Below are 22,227 nucleotides of genomic sequence, written 5' to 3'. Positions count from 1 at the left end.
GTGAGAATTTTTCTGCGAGAATCTTGGGTCCATGCGGGTTCCAGTAGGTTTATTGCAGTATTTGTGATGATTGAAAGGCAGATCAACTGATGATTCTTCTGAGAAATGTACCTTTTGCCACTTTTCTAAATGATCAACTAGAAGTCTAGGTATGATTTGTTCCTCTTACAACTGGGAAGGATGACAAGACTTTTGTCAGGTAGTGTATCTGTGCATGCAACGGTTTATGTGATTTGATTTTGTTGTGAAATATTTGATTTTCCAATTCTGAGACGTGTAAGAACACATATTTCTTTGTTTAATCATCATAATGATCATATTAGTTTATCTAAGACAGTTGATGGGTGCAGCCATGTTAGTCTGCACTGCAGTGTAGAGATTAGATTTAGGGTGCTTTCACACCTAGACTTTTGTTTCGGAACCTGGTGGGTTTCTCCCATAAGGGATGTTCGTTTGCCATATGTGAATCCAGCAATCTCGCTGGGATCTTGGCCAAAACAATCGGTCCGAGGTCGCCTGAATGAGGTGGTCTTGGCTTGATTGAAACAAATTCTGAAGCAGATCGTTTGTTGTAAGAAAGCAATACGATTCAACTAACTAATGAACCAGGCTATATTACAGTTTATTATGGATACGCAGGTATATAATAGGTGTATATGGCTATATGAAGAGAGAATGATGAGCAGGGGGAAATGTAATCATTCCTTCCTGTAAATGTGCGTTTCTTGTCTGATACGAAAGTGAAAGCATGCTAAACTGCGAACTGCAGTCTTGGTTTATCTGTTATTTCTCTATAATGTAAAGCTTATAATGCATAATTCTTTCCAATGGCTCTGTATGAGAAAGTCTTGCATCAGATTTGTATTTGGTGACGATGTCTGTGGGTTTCATCATTCAAAATTAAAGTGTAGCTTTTCGCTAGAGCTGTGAACCTACACTAGTCTCACGGTTCGGTTCGGTTACGATTATCATGCCATCGATTCGGTTCAATTCGATATTTCGGTGCATTGACGGTGCTTTTTATACACAGTTTTATAATTTCTTCACAGCAGCAGTTCTTGTATTAAAATGTATGAATATATTTATAATTATATATTATTTGTTATACAATTTTGTCATTTAATACAAACAGTCAGATATATAAACTGTAACTTTAAACAAAATGAGCATTTAGCAAATAATATAAACAAATATAAATATCCAGCTCAATTTCTGATCCTTGTCTAGTTCTCTTACACCTCTTTGATTGGTCACACCCTCAACAAAAACGGTTGCGATTGGATCTTGCGCGCTTTCGCTCTTCACAGATGAGTGACACTGAGTGGCAGGCGGCAGCGGCGATCTCACAGCTGAGCTGATGTATGATAGACACGGTGAAGAAAACTCTGCAGACACGCGCTCGTTTCTTTATCCAGAAGAAACGCTGTAACACAGCCGAGAGGAGAAGAAAAGCCACGCCAGCAGGTCAAATGGGCCAGAGAGAGAGAGAAATAGAGTACTTTCATTCTCTCAATCTCAGTGAAATAGGGGCTTTTGTTGTATGTGTCAGTGAAAGACTGATCCAGCAAACACACACAGTGAAATTGTGCACAGTTTATGAGTTTTAAGTAGTTAGAGTGTTGTAAATACTCGCGATCGCCTCCCTCGTGACAGAGCGCATATGAGGTAAATGACGTCAGTAATAACCGGTGAATTACTGAACCGATACCAAATTGTCCGCGTCTGCATCGCGGTGCACCTAAGAAACGATTAATTTTGACACCCCTACTTTTACTTTTCGCTTATAATGTCTTATTGCTCATCGCTATACATTAAAATAATGACGCATGACAGCTGAGCGGGACTTTGAAAAATATATCGTGGAACACTGACCAATGTGAAGAGAGTTTACTTGCACATTACTTTTTTTTTGCTATTTTGGTCCCATTAGTAACCTTGTCATGTGAAAGCTAACCGCATCAAGAACAAAGAGCAACATTATAAGAATTTAAATCCCTGTTTCGGAACTAAACAAACAATATATAGGTGTGAAGCACCCTCACAGTATAAACTCATCAACTTTTACTAAAATGCATGAAAGTAAGTTTCTATTTAACTAGGAAAAGAATACAGTAAGCATTCAAGTTCCCTAAACATTGTGTATGTATTGGGAACACCACACATCATCACATTATGTGTAAAGTAATCATCATTGCTAGGGCTGAATATCGATTTAGATGCCCCTATTCGATTCGATTTAAAAGTTTTTTGATTCAGTTTGGTTTGATGGTTCATTTGATTCTTGATTCAGTCAATACAGATTTAATTTAATTGCAAACAATAAATGCTTTGCTCTGCTAGAACGTACAGGATGTATTTAAATATCTGCAACTCAAAGCAAATTGAAACATTGATTTTATTGAGAACATTGATTAGCTTTAGTCTTTGACAAGCAATGCACTCATCTCATCTTTCTCTAGCTCAGTCTCCACAGAATAGACACTGAAACACAATTTAAGCTGTTCGCCAATCTTAATGAACTGGGACAGCTAACCAATCACAAAACATTTTGTTTTTTGGAAGGTGGGCCTTCATCAATATCAGAAAAAAAATCGAGCCATTTCTGCTAAGCTGCAAGTAATTGTAATTTGAATGTTTTTTTAAACCACCAAGCATGGAAGCATATACACCCCCAAACAAAATCAAGACTTTGTAGCAGAGCATAATAGGACCCCTTTCAAAAAGTCACATCATTTTCATAGCAAAAACAATACAAGCGGAAATTATAAGCACATTTTGTAGTGTTCCCACAATTTTTTTCATATCATAATTGAAACCGCTCATCCTGCAATTCCGCAGAAGTCTGCACATTATCAAATGTTTTCAAATAAACTCACCCAGTTTACTTCAATCCTTCTAATAATCTCCCCATTTCCATTCTGTTGGCTTTATTACACATTTTGGTAAATAAATTGATAGTTGTGTTTGCTTAAACGCCTTCAAATGTCAAGATAAGCCTTGACACACGAGTGGGGTTTAACCCTTGCAAGTGTTTGTCCAGATAAACTGCTCCAGCATGTGTGCGCTTCAGCATTCAGTATGGTCTTTTGCCTATTGAGTGTTCGCTGAGACTGTGTGATATGATCTGATTTAAAAGAGTCAACCGCTAGTGAAGCTAAGCCAAAATCCCCCCTTATTACACACTGAGGACTGACGCTCACTGATAAGAGCTCACTCCTTTCTCACTGACGCTGCATCAGAGCTCATGGCCTTTACCCTAACCTCAATATTGCATGGCAAATGTCGGTGCTGATCTGGGCGCATCTGCTGGAACGAGCACCGGCTCTTGATCAGATAAGGGTGATGTGGCAGTGGCGTAGACCAGTGGTCTCTTCTCAAAAGAAAAGACCCCAGGCTTGAATAAATGTTTACCATTACTGGATTTCAGGCAGTTTTTACTGAGGTGTAGCTTGTGTAATTATGACACAGACATGAAAATTTTAATATAAAAATATACAATTGACACAAAAAAACGAGAATCCTATCTTTGGACATCTTAGTGTTTGGATGTGCAATGGCGAATATTTAGTGCATATAGCTCCATAAATATTTAGGTCCATAAATATTTGGACTTCGACACAATTGTAATGTTTTTGGCTCTATACACTAACACAATCGATTTGAAATGAAATGAATAAGATGTACTTTATTTGCAAACTGTCAGCTTTAATGTAAGGGTATTTACTAAATCAGGTGAACGCTCTAGGAATTACAACAGTTTGCATATGTGCCTCCCACTTGTTAAGGGTCCAAAAGAAATTGGACAGAATAGTAATCATAAATCAAACTTTCACTTTTTAATACTTGGTTGCAAATCCTTTGCAGTCAATTACAGCCTGAAGTCTGGAACGCATTGACATCACCAGACGCTGAGTTTCATTCCTGGTGGTGCTCTACCAGTGCTCTGTCTTGAGTTCCTGCTTGTTCTTGGGGCATTTTCTCTTCAGTTTGTCTTCAGCAAATGAAATGCAAGCTCTTTCGGATTCAAGTCAGGGGATTGACTTGGCCATTGCATAACATTACTCTTGCATTGAACATTTATTTATTTAGTCTTCATGGTATTGTTATTACTGTTCTAAAATATATTCTTTTTGAATGTCTGGGTTAAAAAAACTAAAAGTTTTTTTTTTCTTTTTGAACACAATATATTTTATTTTGAGAAACATTTATAATATTTTGGAGCAGTAAACATGTCAGACTAAATAAATAAATAAATCATTGACTTCTGCTGTCTTTATTAGCTTTAAAAACATTTTTCTTTACTATTTAAAACAGCATCTTTGTATATTTTTTCTACTGGAGACACTGTTGTCTTTAAAAAAAGATAAATAAAAAATCTTACATATACCTCAGGAATGGTATAGCAGAAAATGTTTTCCAAACCGCGGTATACCTTGAAAACGCTTATGGTCACATGATTTTCATCTTTACTGATTGTTTAATGATTATTCAATAAATTAAATGTGTGATGGGTACTGCATAGCAACAGGAATTACTTATTACTGGTAGTCACAAATGCTGGTCTCTGTTAAAAGTAAACTGCTGGTCAATAATGATGGGTCAGGCAGCAGCTGATCAACTGCGATGAAATAGATATTTTTGCATGACTTTATATTTTAGAGAATTTGAGTCAGATTGATATACAGTATAGATATACAGTTGAAGTCAGAACTACTAGCCATACTTTTTTTTTCAAGTTTTCCTAAATGAGGTTTAACAGAGCAAGAAATTTTTCACAGTATTTCCTATAATATTTTTTCTTATGGAGAAAGTCGGATTTGTTTTATTTCAGCTAGAATAAAAGCAGTTTTTAAGTTTTTAAAAGCCATTTTAAGGTCTAAATTATTTGCCCCCCAAGCAATATTTTTTTTTCAATAGTCTACAGAACAAACCATCATTATATAATGACTTGCCTGTCACGTTCGGTGAGGGGAAAAAGGAGCGAGGACTCAGGTGCAGCAAATAATGGGTGTTTATTAAGAATAAAATAAAAACAAAAAGGCAAAACAAACAACCCCGAGGGGGAAAACTCTAATAAAACAAATAAACGAACAAACAAACTTGACTAGACTGGCAGGACTGGCAGGACAAGACAGGGCTGGACACAACAAGACAGGAAACAATCGACGACGAACTGGCAAAGGACTGAAAACATGAGGGGGATTATAAAGCAAAAAGTAAATTGACACACAGGTGAACATGATAAACTAATAATGAGTAAACAAGGAGGGTGGGACTAGACAATAGACGGGAGAGCGCATGACACAGAGAGACAATACAAGCCATGTGCTCACATAACACAACACTAAAGCACACGACAAAAGCACGTGACCACAATGTAAACACCGAGCCACGTGCTTTGACAAAAGACGCAAGACACGAGCACACGATGAATGAAAGCACTCACCGTGCGCTCACACACGCAGTGTGCATGCCTCATCCCAGCGCCGACCAAAACCGAAACCAACAAGACTGAGACGCTGGGAATGAAACACCACGCTGCTGACAGACGAAAACACAAACACGAGTACAAGAGCGCACGCGTCTGAGGGACGCAGAGCGCACGCGCGGCCGCGTAAAGCAGGAGCGCTCACACTCTGCGTACACCCACGACGGCGCGCGCACACACAGAGACAGAAACAGGACCAGACATGGGTAGTGTCCGAGTTCTGCCACCAAAACAAGAATTTACAAGACCTGAGTGGCAGAACCCTGACATTGCCTAATTTCCCCAAATTAACCTAGTTAAGCCTTTAAATTGCACTTTAAGCTGCATACTAGTATCTTGAAAAATATCTAGTAAAATATTACAACATCGGCTCATTCTGAAAACGTACCCCTATATACATTTCTGAAGATAGCAAATTATATAGCCAGAAGTACGTATGGCTGGATTTCCTCTCTAAAACTATGGGGCAGTATGATGCCGTTGCTTTTTGCGCTTACCAGCTGACAGCTTAATTCCATATGGATGGTTTTTCGGCTATTACCAGTTTGTCCAGTAGCTCGCCATGTATGTCGGCGGACTTGATACACAGAGCGGACTTGACTGTAATGACAAGGTTCGTGAATGGTTCGAGAACGAGAACGATTCCAGAAAGCAAGTAAGACAAAAACAAAAGCCAAAAAATAAAATAAACAAGTAAATATCAGGGTGAGAATGTGGTAAATCTGAAAACATGGTAAAAATCAAGTCTGTTGTGAGGGCTTTAGTTTTTTTTAATTGCTTTTGAAAACAATGCGGTTGGGTTTAGGAAAGTGGGTTGGTGGGGAGGTCAATTGGTGCTTTTTAAAACACTATCGGCTAGGTTTAGGGAAGGGGTAGGGTGGGGGGATGGGTCGATCGGTAAGTCAGTTGACAGCAGCTACTGCTGGATTTACGTGACAATAGCAGCCTCAAATGGCATTCCTGAGAGAAATTTGAGGTCTCAAAAAGCGTTCACAGCGCCCTCTTGTGAATTCTTGAAAACAAAAACTGCAAAAAACGTAGCTCCTGGTATGTATTTGGCACTCTCCAGAAATGTATATAGGGGTACGTAATCAGAATGGGTTGAAATTTTATGTACTGTCATCATGGCAAAGATAAATGAAATCAGTTAGAAATGATTAAAACTAATATGTTTTGAAATGTGTTGAAAATAATATTTCTACTTGGGGGCTAATAATTTAGGTGTAATAATTCTTCAGCTGTACATAGAGGTTTAAGGCAACCTTTAAGTGTTTTATTGATCCTTAATGGTTTTCTAAACATTGATCATTCCACTTCCTGTCACACTACTAAATTCTACAGTATATGTTTTGTGGTGGACCGTGATGTATACCTTCACGATGAATGATTTCCACGCCTGTTCAAAACTTTACTTCAAAGTGTTTATGAAAGCCTTTCATCTCTAGGAAAAGATTGAGGATGTGCTTTATCTAACCTTTCTCTTTCTGTGTATTTTCAGACTGCTCTCTTCCAAAATGTGAACCCAAGCTTGAGCTACCAAGTCACACAGGTAAGGCTCTGCTGTTCTCACATTTATTTTATAAACTCAACAGTTTCATTGGCAAGCTTTCACAAAACTGTCTTGGTGACAGAAGCTTCCAGTGCACAGATAGAATGAGAAGACATTGACAATAAAAATGTGAATATTGTACTTTTTAGCTATTAGCTGGCTGTATATCATGTTTGGTTTTAATTTAGCATGATTAGTTCGCGTGTCTCGAACTCCAGGTTTTCAAGAGTATGGAATAGCTTCTTTTGTCTGTGAAGTGGATTCATTTAATGGAAATAGTTCACCCCAAAAATTTAAAACAATCACATGATTTACTCACCTTCAAGTCATCCTCAATATAAGTATATGTCTTTTTTCCTGTCACACAAACACGGTCAGAGTAGTTTTACATTTATCCAGGCTCTTCCATCCTGTATAATGGTGTTGGATAGTGACTATTTTGTAGCTTCTGAAAGCACATAAACAAACCCACAGGCTGCCAGGGGGTTAACGCATCTTATGATGTGGATCGATGTGTTTTTGTGACAGAAATATTTTAAAATATTTAATTATAAACTCCAATTACTGACCACAGTAACACAGATGTCTTACTATTTTTGGTTGTTGCTAGAAGGGATACAGCTGCAGCCTGGAGGTAAACAAGAATTATTTATATAATTGATTTAATTATCCCTCAATTGTATTTTGTTAACGTTACCCTAAACCCAAGCATAACAGTAATGTAAAACACTAATTATACAGGTTATTATTGAAATATTTTTTATTAACATCTACCCCTACCCTAAACCTAAAGCTAACCCTAACAGTGTAGTGATGAATAACACTATTTGACAGTTTTCTAGGGAGCATAGCGAGTTTCAGGTACAGAAATGAAATCATCACAATGCACTAAAGGCTTTTCTTATTTTGTTTTGTCTCATTTCTAGTCCAAATATCTAAACAAAATTCTTAGTTCAAGTTAAAATATTGTTTAGTTTTCAGCTTCAGATGAAATTATAGTTTTTCCCTTAAAACAAGCTCAATTATCTGCCAGTGGTGTAAGTCAAATAATCTTGTTTTCGCTTTTAAATGTCAATATTTGGACTAGAACAAGACAGTTCTAAGTAAGAAAACTTTTTTTCTTTTTCTTTTTTTGCATAAAATCCATGTAAATACAGTAAATAAAATACAATTCTGTCGCTCCTGGTTAACTATAATCCAGACTTAACATTGCATATCTTTGTGATGTGACTATTGTGTATGCAAACATTGTGGTATCGATGCTGAAACAGTATAATGTGCAGCCCTAATAAGAGTACTGATCCAATATTTGCCATTTGGCTGGTTTAATCTTTACATTCATGCTACATTGGATTCCTGAAGGACGTACCTACTTTTATTCTTGTATAATGCAATTTCTGAATATTTTGTACACGTGAAGCTGAAATGAGGCCAATACATATGTTGGATGACATTGAACTCTGTTATTGTACCATTGAGCCTATTCGTCATGTATGAACAGGCGCCGCCATTTGAATCTTTTTGGATCGAGACTTCCGGTCTCATTCACTTCCATTGATTTTAAGATATTAAAAACAGCTCCTTATGCTGCTTGATGTTGCAATCTGATATTTTCTCATTGCATTATTCTACTTTTCAATTATATTCATGAAGACACTTGTGTGTAGAGCACGTGGTTTGACTGTTTTTCTGTTATTTGTTATTCCTGGTAATTTCTCCAATTGGTAACTGAGTTCTAAAACAATCGCAAAAACTACATCGCAGAATAAGGTCAATACTGCAACATTGGTGTAAATGCTGTCTGCAACAGATTAATCACTTTCCAGGAACCAGACCTTTATTGAGGAAATAGATTTCTTTCTTTATTTTTATATCAAGCAGTCGAGAGGTTCTAGGACGTATTTGGGAAGTAACTATACTTGACCCAGTTAAGTCTAATATTAGTTGAACATTCGCTCGTCCCAAGATAATATCTTCCGCAGCCAGCCAACACAGTTAATATGTGGATCTCCTCCTTTATTATGCCTTATCAAATGACCTTTTCAAGCTATTTAATGCATTAATCTCCTCTATCGTTAAGATCTGGCTACTGTGCTGTTCTTGATGTCATCGTGATCATTATTTTCAAATTTAAACAATATTCCTGTTGCTCATTAAGTAATTAATTAATTAATTAATTCTTTCTGCGTATATTTTGACAGGATTGTTTTAATTTTCCTTGACAACACTTAAAAAAATAGCCACATTATATACTGTGAAGTTTCAGTAATAGTGATAACAGCATTTAAAGTTCCCCTGTTGTGCTTTTTTAGAATACTACATTGCATGTAGCGTGTAACAGCTGTCTGGGTGCAAAAGGTTTGCAATGTTTTAAAATTCACACAGTGATAAATTAATCTATCATCATATATATAAATCTATAAAAATATCATTAACCCTTTCACGTGTATGATCACACTGGTGTGATCAGCCTTGGCTGGTCCCTGAAGCGTACAATCACACCGGTGTGATTAGAACATTCAGAGTGCACGTCATCGACTGCAAAAATTCTAATCGGACGGCGTTCGTTGAGGCACAGAAATAGGTGCGCAGCACTTGTCATAAATCACAATTTATCAGTGCTTTCAAACAAATAACCTTTCTTTTAGGTTTCAGACATTAAAATACTCATAACTACATTTAAAGAATAACATTTAAGGTTTTTAAAATACACGCGGATGTCTATGAAGAGGACAATAATAATTATTTTTCAATATAACTGGACGATGTCCTTTGTTCACGAAACTTACATACCGTTTATGTTATTATATTATTTTCCTGATTCCTCTCCCAGATAAACAGTTACTTATCTTCATGTATTTAGGAATAAAATTATGAATAAACATGATGTAAATCCAGCTGCTCAGATCAAAGCATTTGTTGCTAGAAGGGATACAGCTTTGATTGAAAGTTAACGAGAAGTATTTCTATTATTTTTTTAAGCTACACTTAAATTGTATTATAGTAGCATATACCCCCACCTAAACCTAACTCTTACGGTAATGTAAAAATGTTATTGTTGTACAGTGTCACAAAAATGATTCCATATTTATGCCAGTAACCTCAGCTGTATCACATCTAGAATTAACCATGCTGCATCCCTTCTGCTGTATCCCTTCTAGCAACAACTGCGGCCCCCATTACCCATAACATAACAAATAATACGATCATTATTAAGCTCTTTAAAAGGCAAAATGTATGTTCCATCACACATTTGAGAATCAGCGTATCAGGGACTTCACAATTTAATTAGAACATTTGTTAATATTTAAAGAAAAAGGCAAAAATAAACTAAATACAATTTTTTTTATAGATCATTGGGGCTGGTGGGTCATGTGATAAACTTGACATGTCACCATGGGAACTTTAGAACGCAATGGATTCTAAGTAACAGTTGGAGGGTCAGATGGAGTATCGCATAAAAGAATTGATTCTGGATTGCTGAGTTGAGTCATCAGGAATGCCTGTTTCTTTTTTGTAACGTTTTTATGTAAATGCATCAAATATTTGCATAAATCCAGTATATATCCTCTTCACTAGCTGACGGCAAACAACAGGACACAACTTGTATACTGGAAAAAATAATGCACTTTCGCAAAACTCAAAACAAACTGTTATGATCACTGAAGCTTCAGAATGAATCTTCTAATCGCATCAGATTTGCACGTTGTTGTTGTTCTTGTTTTTGATCGGGCTGGGTAGTATGGCTAAAAATTGTGATGTACAGTATATATCTCAATATTTTCTAGATTCATATCTTTGTATTAAAAAATATTTGGTTTACATCTTACCCAGTTTTGTGCAATGAATCAAATATTAAATATTATCAGCATTTAAGATTAAAACAACTGTAGTACTAGTACATGTATCATGTAGACTAAGCTTATGCATTTGAATGTGCAAAAATGTGCTAAAATCACATGATGTTCTAACATTAGTTATGTTTCCATCCAAAGATGTGAATTACATTTATGTGCATATTAACATTTGAGCACTGTTTCCATTTAATAAGTCACAGAGAAAAGACAAATGTCAATCCTGATAAACTGGGGGCTAATATCCAAAAGAAAAATGTAATTGGCTCTGGTTGGAGATTTCCGCAGATGTATACAAAACAACATTTCTAATATTTCATGAATAAATGAATGAAGTTTGTCTACAGTTCATCATCTTGATCATATGAACAGTGCTTTTTATTAAATTTTCAAGTGCCAACGATGTCACGATGCTGGAATTTGGTACCAGTTGATACTGAATTTTTAAAATCTTCCATTTCCCACTAACATTTGAGTGCTGTTGAGCACCTTCTTAAACACTGCTGATTTGTCATTGTGTTCATGTGCTCAACAGAAATGACTGTGATTGGCCGTGAAGGTCATCAGTTCACCGAACTCACTGATATTTACTGAGTGTAACTGCTTATACAGGGACAATGAATCGTTTTAAAGTCACGATTCATCAGCGGATCGCTCGTATGTCAGCTTATAAACAAACCAGCTGTTCTTTGAGGCTTTCAAATGCTGAATGTTAGCGATTAAATGTTTGTGGGAAATGGGATGTTTTTAAATATTCAGTATTGATTGGTATCGAATTCTAGTATTGTGACAACCTTAGTCTACACTAATCTGATAAATTTAAAAATGGCGTTTTCGTCTAAAAACGCTCCATATCCACTCTATTGTTTTAATTTTTTCTGTCATCCACACTTAAACCACTCAAAATGCTTTCCTTCATGTATTGTGCATGTAAACAGACGTAAGACGCTTTTACCTGTGTCATATTTGTCTGGCATTTATTTATTAGTTCATCTACTTCCACCGCTGAATAATAACTCCGTTAATATTCCGTATCTTTTGAAGAGAGGCAATATGGATTAGGGGTGTCAAAATTAATTGTTTCTTCAGTGCATCGCGATGCAGACGCGGACAATTCTGTATCGGTTCAGTAATAATCTTAACCGGTTATTAGGTACTCGATGTCATTTATCTCCTATGCGCTCTGTTGCGAAGGAGGTGATTGCGAGTATTTACAACACTCAGGCAACTCAGGGCCGGCCCGTGGCATAGGCACCATAGGCAAATGCTAAGGGCGCTGTACATCTAGGGGGGCGCCAGAAAGGAGCGCGGTCCAGTTGGTTTTGTTTTCGATTTTCCTGACACACATTCAGTTATAGACGGCAATAACTCAAAAACCTCTTACCCTAAAAAGATCTAAAGTGTGTTTCCTACAAAAAGACAACGTTGGTTATGTTTTACAGCTGTCTTTCTTTTTTTTTTTCGCTCGACATTACGAGCACTGCTCCGTTTAAGCCCTCGCAATATATGTTTAGAGAGGAGCTGAGAGGAGCTCTCAGTAAGGGGCCGTCAGAAAAGTGCTTCTTTTTTTTTCCCGTTTTTTTTTCGTTTTTCTGCTCCGCTCAGCGCGAGCTCTCCCTGTTACAAGGGCTTAAGTGTGTGTGTGTGTTTGTTTGTTTGTTAGGTGCTGTCTGTGTTTGTGTATGTGTTTGAATGAGAGACAGTGTGATACTGTGTGTCTGTGTGTTTATACAGACAGCTTGTTATAGCCTCCCCCCTAAAATATAACACTATATAGAAAGCATCGTCAATGCACCGTGATGCACCGAGTTATCGAATTGAACCGAATCGAAGGCATGATAACCGTAACCGAACCGAACCGTGAGACCAGTATAGGTTCACACCTCTAATATGGAGCATGTACAAACTGATATTGTTCTTTAATAAAGCTGTCAAAATGGACAGCACCTTCAAATTTTTACATTTTAGACAGTATTTTCGAAATGATACGTTTTTGTTTCCTGAAAATGCTGTCTCAGTTTGGATGGAAGACCAAAACGGAGAGAAAAATATGCATTTTTAATGAAATGTATTAGTGTGGACAAAATCAGTCAGTAGGCATGTCTGAAAATAAATGGGGTTGTTTGACAATTTCTCATGTTCATACCCTACTGTATCTTATAAATGGGACCCCGACTTGTTATTTGTTTCAAGCTGTGCATCTCACAATCAACCCTCTAATGCCTACTAAACCTCAAATATACAGTAATAACTCAACATCCTATTAGAAAATATCCAACTCAGCGTGGTCTAGAGAAGTTATCAAGTAGTTGCTTACTAATAATAGCTCAAAAATAACTAAAAAATCTGATCTAAATCTAAGACTTAGCAAAAACAAAGTTTTGTATGGGTGATTGCAGGCAAGCGAGCTCTGCCCTGTTCCCAGCAGTGATTTACTCTCTCTCTAATTGGAGACTGAAGTGTATTAGACCCATGCCGAGATGTGCCGGAATCGGTTACGTTCTCTGGTCCAGAAAGAGTCACTCGCACAATAGACGTCTCCAGAGGAGGTCTTTATGCTGTCTGCCAAAACCCTTGCCATGCTCATCACCGCCAATCAGTCCTGCCACAGCTACTGGCCAGTAGAGTAAACTTACAGGCTACAAAGTTTCTTCAGTGCCCAAAGCCTTAAAATGCTTCTTTCAGACAGATGGACACTTTGGCAGGCTTCTCTCCAAACCAGCTTTTCAACAGGTTTAGGGTCGTAAACAACGATGTGTTGACAATGTGTTACTCACTCTTGTGTCCTTCTAAACCCCTGAGACCTCCGTTCGAACACAAATGAAGATATTTTATTTGAAAAACAAGAGCTCCCTCATCCTCCAGTAAAGATACTGACTCGTTTAAGTTCAGAAAAGTGACACAAAACAACCTAAAAACAGACCATATGCATTTAGTGGTACAATCAAAGTGCAGTTTATTTATAAACTAATTTTGAGTGGATCACATGCTTATGATTGCTTGCGCTGGCCCTGCATCATTCAATTTATGATTAACCAATCAGACGATTCCTAAGCCACTATAAATACCCTAGGTTCAAGACAGCCATCTTTGTTTTGAAGAATCTCCCCTTCCACCCCTACTCCTCCTCCTTTCCTAGATGGGTGGCACGGTGGCCCAGTGGTTAGCACTGTTGCCTCACAGCAAGAACGTCACTGGTTCTAGTTCTTACCAAGCCAGCTGACGTTTCCGTGCAGAGTTTACACATTCTCCCTGTGCTCACGTGGGATTCCCTTGGGTTCCCTGGTTTCCCCCTACCATCTGAAAACATGCAACTTAAGTTAATTGACCAATCCAAATCAGCAACATAGACATGCTCCTAGTAAATAGTTATCTCTTAAGAGCAATCACTATCTGTTCATTAGTTACTACAGCAGGGGAGTTCTTCAGATCTACCTGAGCTCAAACTTCTCTCATCCACTCGCACAGTTGAATAGTGGCTCGAACAAAAATATATTTTCAATGTAATTTTTCATGGAAAAAAAATATTTTTTAAACGAATGTCGTATATAGTTTGACTCTTTGTTGAAATATATTTCTTGGTCAGTTATCTTCTAGATAAAATAGCCTTCTACGCCTGCTACGCAGCAGCTGGATCTGATCTGTCTGATGAAAGAGACAGTTTCCCCAGCTCAGGTGCTGATGAGACTGCGGTCTCCGCTCTGTGTCGGGGATCAGTATTTGTCTCATTTGTTTTAAGCCTTTTGGCAAATGTCTCAATTGAGTTTATCTGTTTTAAAGAGAGTTCACTCATTTTGAGGGTTGTTTTAAACAACAGCTATCTGAATTGTAATTTATAGTGTGCCGAAAAACTGCCAGCAAAACTAAAGCTAATAGTTTTCTTTACCCATCTCCCACCAAGCAAGTACATTCATTCATTCATTCATTTTCTTGTCAGCTTAGTCCTTTTATTAATCTGGGGTCGCCACAGCGGAATGAACCGCCAACTTATCCAGTACATTTTTTTATGCAGTGGATGCCCTTCCAGCTGCAACCTATCTCTGGGAAACATCCACAAACACTCTCGCACACACACTCACACACTATGGACAATTTAGCCTACCCAATTCACCTGTACCGCATGTCTTTGGACTGTGGGGGAAACCAGAGCACCCAGAGGAAACCCAAGCGAACGCAGGGAGAACATGCAAACGCCACACAGAAACGCCAACTGAGCCGAGGATCGAACCAACGACCTTTTTGCTGTGAGGCAACAGCACTACCTACTGCGCCACTGCTTTGCCCCATGCAAGTACATACACACTTTAAAACACACAAAAGCACACCTTTATTTATTCTCATTGTTTTTTGTCAATATATATTGTTGTGTATACCAATTTAAATTATGTAATAAATAAATAAAAAATCGCCATTAATTCCCGCCCTCTCATGGTAGGTACACACAGTACGTACAGGCGTACGGTTGCATGTGCCACTGATAGCTATGATGAAAATTACAGGCCTCTCTCATCTTTTTAAGTGGGAGAACTTGCACAATTGGTGGCTGACTATAAATACTTATTTGCCCCATTGGGTATAAACAGATGTCTGTTTGCATACTGCGTACATACACATAACAGTGTAACGAGCATATGTAATAATGTGTTTTCAGTTTTCACTTGAACTATGAGGGAAAAAATGCAGCTAATTAAACACTGACGGTCATGAACTGATCTCCACAGAGTCCAGACAACCAATAAAAAAAGCTAATTTCATAATAAACCAGACAAAAATGTCTATCAAGTAGGAATATAACATGAATGCACTGATAATAACTCTTAAATGTCCCTTTCCAGTGTTTAATGAAATCATTATATCATTGTCTAAGTAAACCCCTACTTCAATCAATGGGTGTTCGATTCCCAGTAATAACCTCTTGCTTGACCAGTCATGCAATGGATCATCTTAGATTTCAATCATGTTCCTATATATGATAAGTTCCTTCTATTTCCCAGAAGCTTTGTGGATGCAGATAGAAAATACTGACTTTTTTTTTCCTGAAAGCTTTACCGGACAGTTTATGCATGAAATTGCATTATGTAAATGGCCCTGCCTGCTGTTTACATAGCACCCTGCAGTTAGCTCAGTGTGGGCTAATTCTAGTGTGTTTACTCAACGTAAACAGGCAATATAATTGTCCTCCGAGGAGTTAGCTTGGAATTGCGCTTAGAATGGTGTATCAAGCCTGCTGTATATTCCCTGGTTACGTTCAGGAAGGGAACAGGTAAAGTTGAGGTGTCATGTTTTTGAATTAGCTTTTTTTTTGCAGAATAATTCAGCTTTCGCTGTCATAGTTTGATTTATTCTGTGTTTAGATATTACATAAAAAATTATTAGCCCTCTAAGTGAAATTTTAATTCTTTTAAAAAATATTTACCAAGAGCTGCTTAACTGAGAGGAGATTTTTTTAGCACATTTATAATAGTAGTAGTAAAAATAATTTTGCAAGATACTAATATTAATTGTAAAGTGCAATTTAAACTAGTATTACACAGGTTAACTTTGCAAGTTTGGTTAAGTGATTAAACAACAGAGGTTTGTTCAGAATGAATCGAAAAAAATAATAATAATTCTGAGGGGGTTAATAATATTGAGCCTAAAAATTGTTTTAAAAAATTAAAAACTGCTTTTATGCCAGTCAAACTAAAAGAAATAAGACTCTCTTCAGAAGAAAAAAATATTATAGGAAATAATGCAAGAATTTTCTAGCTCTGTATAACATCACAAAATGATATTTATATACACTCATCAGCCACTTTATTAGGTAGACCTGTCCAACTGCTCGTTAATGCAAATTTCTAATCAGCCAATCACATGGTAGCAACTCAATGCATTTAGGCATGGTCAAGACGATCTTCTGCAGTTCAAACCGAGCATCAGAATGGGGAAGAAAGGTGATTTAAGTGACTTTGAACGTGGCATGGTAGTTGGTGCCAGACGGGCTGGTCTGAGCATTTCAGAAACAGCAGATTTTCTGGGATTTTCACGCAAAAAAAATCAGTAATTTTACGGTCTATTTTCAGGATAAAAAAACTGCCATTAAACTACAGAAATTTACTGTATAATAACGGATATTAAATTACAGAAATTTACCAGAAATGAAAATTTAAGGAAATTTGCATAACTTAATGTTCGTTATTTTATGGTATATTTCTGCAATTTAACGGCCGTTATTTTACGTTTTTTCTGGCATCCCAGCTGCTGGAAAAAAAAAAAACTAAAATTACGGATTTTTTAACAGTGTAGGGTGTACAGAGAATGGTCCAAAAAAGGCAGTGGCAGTTCTGTAGGCGGAAAAGCCCTATTGATGCCAGAGATCAGAGGAAAATTGCCGAACTGGTTCCAGCAGATAGAAAGGCAACATTAACTCAAAAAACCACTCTTTACAAACAAGGTATGCAGAAGGGCTTCTCTAAAAACACAACACATCGAACCTACTTTCAGCAGGATAACACACCATGTCATAAAGCGCAGATTATCTCAGGTTTCTTGAACATGGCAATGAGTTCACTGTACTCAAATGGCCTCCACAGTCACCAGAACTCAATCCAATAGAGCACTTTTGGTATGTGAATGGAAGCTTAGTGTATGTGCAGCTGACAAATCTGCAGCAATTGCGTGATGCTATCATGTCAATAGGGAACAAAATCTCTGAGGAATATTTCTAGTATCTTGTTGAATCGACGTCTCAAAGGATTAAGGCAGTTCTGAAGGCAAAAGGGAGTCCAACCTGGTACTAGTGAGCTGTACCTAATAAAGTGGCCGGCGAATGTTGATACATACAGTATATATGTCTATATCTATATGGCTAATAGTTTTGCATTTAACTGTTTATTATAATATTTACATTTGTTAAACTGAAATACAAAATGATATCAGAAAAAAAATCTTTTTCTTTACGTTTTCACAAATTATTTGTGAATTTTTTTTTATTATTTATTTTCATTGTTTCCATATGAGTGAATGAACATACAAGCCTACATCGCTTATAACCAGAATGACATAATGATAGCTGCAATATTGTTATCAACATGGAAATTTTGACATTTTTAAACTCCAATAGATCATTATAATCAACTGCAATCTAATGTCCATGTTCATGAATATGCTAATAGATGAATAGGGTCTTTAAGGGTAGTGTTTTTTTTAGGGCTATAACATTATAACATTTCTTATATCATTATTCAGGCTGACAAGGAAAAAATATCAAAATAAAAAGCAAGTTAAGGCACATCTTTATTTAAAAATACACATATAAACAATGGGAAAAATAAGGTTTACATATTTGTTTACAGAAATTAAATAAGGCGGAGTTAACAAGTATACTGAAGTAATGTAATGCATAATTATATTACATATTCTTATGTGTGTAATACAGTTTAAGTCACACTTTATTTACAATTCACGCTATTAACAACTCATTAACTAAGACTTTTAGCTCAATAAACAACTAATTAGCTGCTAATAAGATAGTAGTTTGGTTTAGGTATTGGTAGGATTAGTGATGTAAGATAAAAATCTTAATTTAAAAGTGCTAATAAACAGTTAATATCTTGATAATAGGCTGGTAATAAGCCAGTACAAATGTTGTCAATTGCTACTTAAACTAAAGTGTTACCAAAATGTCTCATGTATAGAAAAATATATGCATTTTAAGTGTTAAATGTAAGGCTAGCAAGCTAATAGGGATCCAAATAAATTCAATTCATTCGCAGATAATAGTACTAATAAATTATGTTAATGATATGCCATTATAGCGCATAACTGCTGCCTTTTCCTCGAAAGCATCCATGCATGTCAGCTGGGTCCATGTCTCTGGTGCTTAGATCACCAGCATCTGATCAGCCCTGCCCCCAATCCGTTTCCCCAACCAATGGCATTCCACTCACAATAGCTCTCTCCGCCAATGGCGAGCCACGAGATCATAATGGGTTCTGTCACAGAGCTGCGTGCAGGGGCCCTTGTATTGACTGTAGGAGATGAGGAGAGAAGATGGCAGTGGAAAGAGAAGGCAGGAGAGGAATGGTTTTATAAAGCCTGGCCTTCCCTACAGCTGCTGAGTGCGTTTATGGATGAAGATTTGTTGTTTTTTTTCTTCTGGATGATACGGATAAGGAATAATGGCCTTGCAGATCCTCTCTGCAGGGATTTGTAAGTGATGTTTCTGTGTTGCCTGCTGTGACTGTGCAGTTTGTTGTGAGTGTGTGTGTTTTTACTGCGTAATATATAGCGTCATAGGGATTATGTTTGGATTGCTGGCACTCATGTGGTCTTGATTAACATTTTAAATGCACTTCGCTGTTGATTAGCCACGATGATGTTCTATTTCAAAACGAAATGCGAGTTTTTGTCTTGTTTTTAGTCTAAATATCTTAAAATACGTAAACCAAGATGCATTTTCTTGAGAAATAACAAGTATTATCTTGTTTTCAGAAATAAAATGTCAAAATTAAGTGAGATTTCCGTTTTTTGCTTTAAAATATGAGTATTTTGCTTGCTTTAAAGAAACACTAACTTCATTTTGAGAATATTTTTAACAATAGCAAGACAATACTATTTAAGTTGTCTAGAAAATGCTTCTTGATTGAAGTATTTTTTAGATATTTGGGCTAGAAATGAGACGAAAACAAGTAATGCTTGCTGTCCGCTTTAATGTTGGATTTGGATTTATTTTTGTGTAAAATGCCGGTTTTGTTGTGCTTATAAGCTACAAAAAAAGTGTATATGTAAGTGACTTGAACGTAATATACTCCATAAAGCATTTATATGCATTAAACTCTTAAGTACCTCCTGACATTTTCTTTTAAAGTAAGCGTTTTCCTTAGCTTCCTGTGTATGAGGTTTTATTTCAAAACAAAAGAAACACTAACTTCATTTCGACAATATTTTTAACAATAACAAGACAATATTATTCACGTTGTCTAGAAAACGCTTCTTGATTGAAGTGTTTTTTTTAGATATTTAGGCTAGAAAGAGACATGTAGTGCTTGCTGTTCGTTTTAATGTTGTATTTGGATTTATTTTTGTGTAAAATGGCGGTTTTGTTGTGCTTATAAGATACAAAAAGAGTGTATATGTAGCTGACTTGATTGTAATACACTCTATGAAGCATTTATATGCAACAAACTATGAGTACCATCTGACATTTTCTTCTAAACTGAGTGATATCATCAGCCTCCTGTGTATGATGTACTATTTCGAAACTAAATGTGAGTTTTTGTTTTGTTTTTAGTCTTAATATCCTAAAAATATTTAAACAAAGAAGCATTTTCTTGACAAGTAACAAACATCATCTTGTTTTCAGAAATAATGTCAAAGTTAACTGAGATTTCCTTAAAACAAAGCAAAATGATCTGCGCTTCACTTCGTTTTCATTTTGAAGTATGACTATTTTGAATATTTTAAAGAAACACTCATTTAATTTTAACATATTTCTGAAAACAAAACAATATTTTTTCTAAAAAATGTTACTTGATTGAATATTTTTACATATTTGGGCTAGAAACGTAAGAAAAACTCTTAAGAGAGATTTTTTATTTTTTTTGCTTGCTGTTTGTTATAATGTTGCATTTGAATTTTATTTTTGGTGTAAAACATTGGTTTTGTTGGGTTTATACACTCTTTTTGTAGCTTATATGTAATCGGCTTGAAAATAATACACTCTATGAAGCATTTGCAGTACCATCTGAAATGTTCTTCTAAAATGAGCATTTTTTCTCAGCTTCCTGTATTTAGGTTCAGTAATTCCACTTTTATGGCAAAGCATATATTCTTTTCATTCCTTTAAAGTGAAATACCTGAACAAAAACATAGGAAAATCCTCATTATAGAATAAAATTTCAGATTCAGAAAGTGTTTTTGTATCTCTTGACTCTTGATATAGTATCTTCGTCTCACAGCAGTTGCATATACTGTATGCTCAGTCCACTGTGACTAACTAGTAAGCATTGGGCCGGTCTTCGGTTCCCTGAGCTATAAGTGTCCTTTCTGGCCTTCTGTGCTTTGATTGGCTCAGGCCTCAGATGCCTGTACGGTATGCTGCGGTGTGGTTAGAGGCCGTTAGAGTAATTTCCCTATAAGATTTCCTCTTCTCTGTGCCACGTGTTTTCAGTCAGGCAATAAAATGTCAAGCTATTGTTTCCACTACAAAATGACCCATGGATCGACAAGTACAGCTTTCTCTTCCATATTCAGACACTTCTTAGGGAAGAAAAACAAAGTTGCGGTGGAACTTTCTAAAATTAGAAGCCTATACTATTGTTTAATTGTGACTACACTGTTTAAAATGGCCTTTATTTTAATGGTAAGCTGTAGAAATGCTACGGTAAAACTGTATGCAACTTTTTACCAGTATGTTTCTTTAATATACAAGTTGAATAACTGTAAATTGACTTGTCAGGTTGTGTAAATGACTCTGAGCTTACACTATGTATTAGTATGCTTCTACTCTGCTTGTGGGAAAAGGTGTTTGTTGAGCTTTGGTTCATCATGATTTGCAGCCTGTTGCAACGAGGAAGCGTAGCTATTTTACGTTTTGTCAGTTAGTGGCTAATTCATATGAATTAGTTCAATGTCAGTCGTACAAAAATGTACAATTTTAAAAAGGAGGCGTGATGCCCAACTCCACCCCTAAACCTAACCGTCATTGATGGGGGATAAACATATCGTACTAAATTGTACGATTAAGATTGTATGAATTCATACGAATTAGCAACTACATCAAATAGTGACGAATTGCTGTGAGGTCGTGTTGGACTTCGTCATTCATTCCTGCTTATGGTTGTGTTATTGTTCTGTTGTGTTGATGTTAATATTTCAAAACATTAGTGTATGACAAAAATGTATGAAATACGGTAGTTTACCACAAAAGTTATTTTACATTCCTGCCTTGTTTTTAACGGTTAAATTCCTTCATTTTTTTAACCATAATTTTTTTACGGATATATTTTCTTTATGCTTCTCTGCTTGTGGGACAATATGTTTATACTTTTGGTTTTATTATGTAACTTTTTGGTTGTGTGTAGATTTTAAGGCGCAATGTGTAGATTTTAGCCTTTCAAAACATTGCTGTATTAACGCTATATGAATAAAATATGGTTGTTTACCATACTATCTTGAAATTTCTTTTACGGTTATTTCATGGTAAAATTTTGGCAACTACTTTGGCATATTTTGTTTTACAGTGCCTGAGGGTTGTAAATTGGTTGAATGAATGAATGAAATACGGTAAATAACAAGCAAATTTCAAAATTAGTTTGATGGTTATTTGTGTATTTTTTTATTAGTTTTTTTTTTTT

General features: G+C 36.3%; 1 protein-coding gene across 25 annotated transcripts in view; it reads left to right on the top strand.

Moving 5' to 3' along the window:
- The window catches only part of triob (trio Rho guanine nucleotide exchange factor b), a 251,202-nt gene that overhangs the window by 14,880 nt on the left and 214,095 nt on the right, over window positions 1–22,227 (top strand). For 21 of the 25 annotated variants that reach the window (XR_015510907.1, XR_015510906.1, XR_015510893.1 and 18 more), the window contains exon 2: window positions 6,987–7,037. Coding sequence is in view for 8 of the 25 variants with exons in the window: in XM_087286536.1 (XP_087142662.1) it covers window positions 6,987–7,037 (51 nt within the window). In the remaining 17 variants the exon portion in view is untranslated. Of the gene's footprint in view, window positions 1–6,986; window positions 7,038–18,893; window positions 19,082–22,227 lie in introns of those variants that run through there. The other 4 variants (XR_015510908.1, XR_015510898.1, XM_087286542.1 and 1 more) reach the window with 1 other exon arrangement.

This window comes from Danio rerio, chromosome 16 (genome assembly GCF_052040795.2).
Source record: "Danio rerio strain M-AB ecotype USA chromosome 16, GRCz13ab, whole genome shotgun sequence".
NCBI classification, from domain to species: Eukaryota; Metazoa; Chordata; class Actinopteri; order Cypriniformes; family Danionidae; genus Danio; species Danio rerio.
The sequence above is the reverse complement of the archived record's forward strand: the minus strand, read 5'-3'. Positions and strand labels throughout refer to the sequence as shown.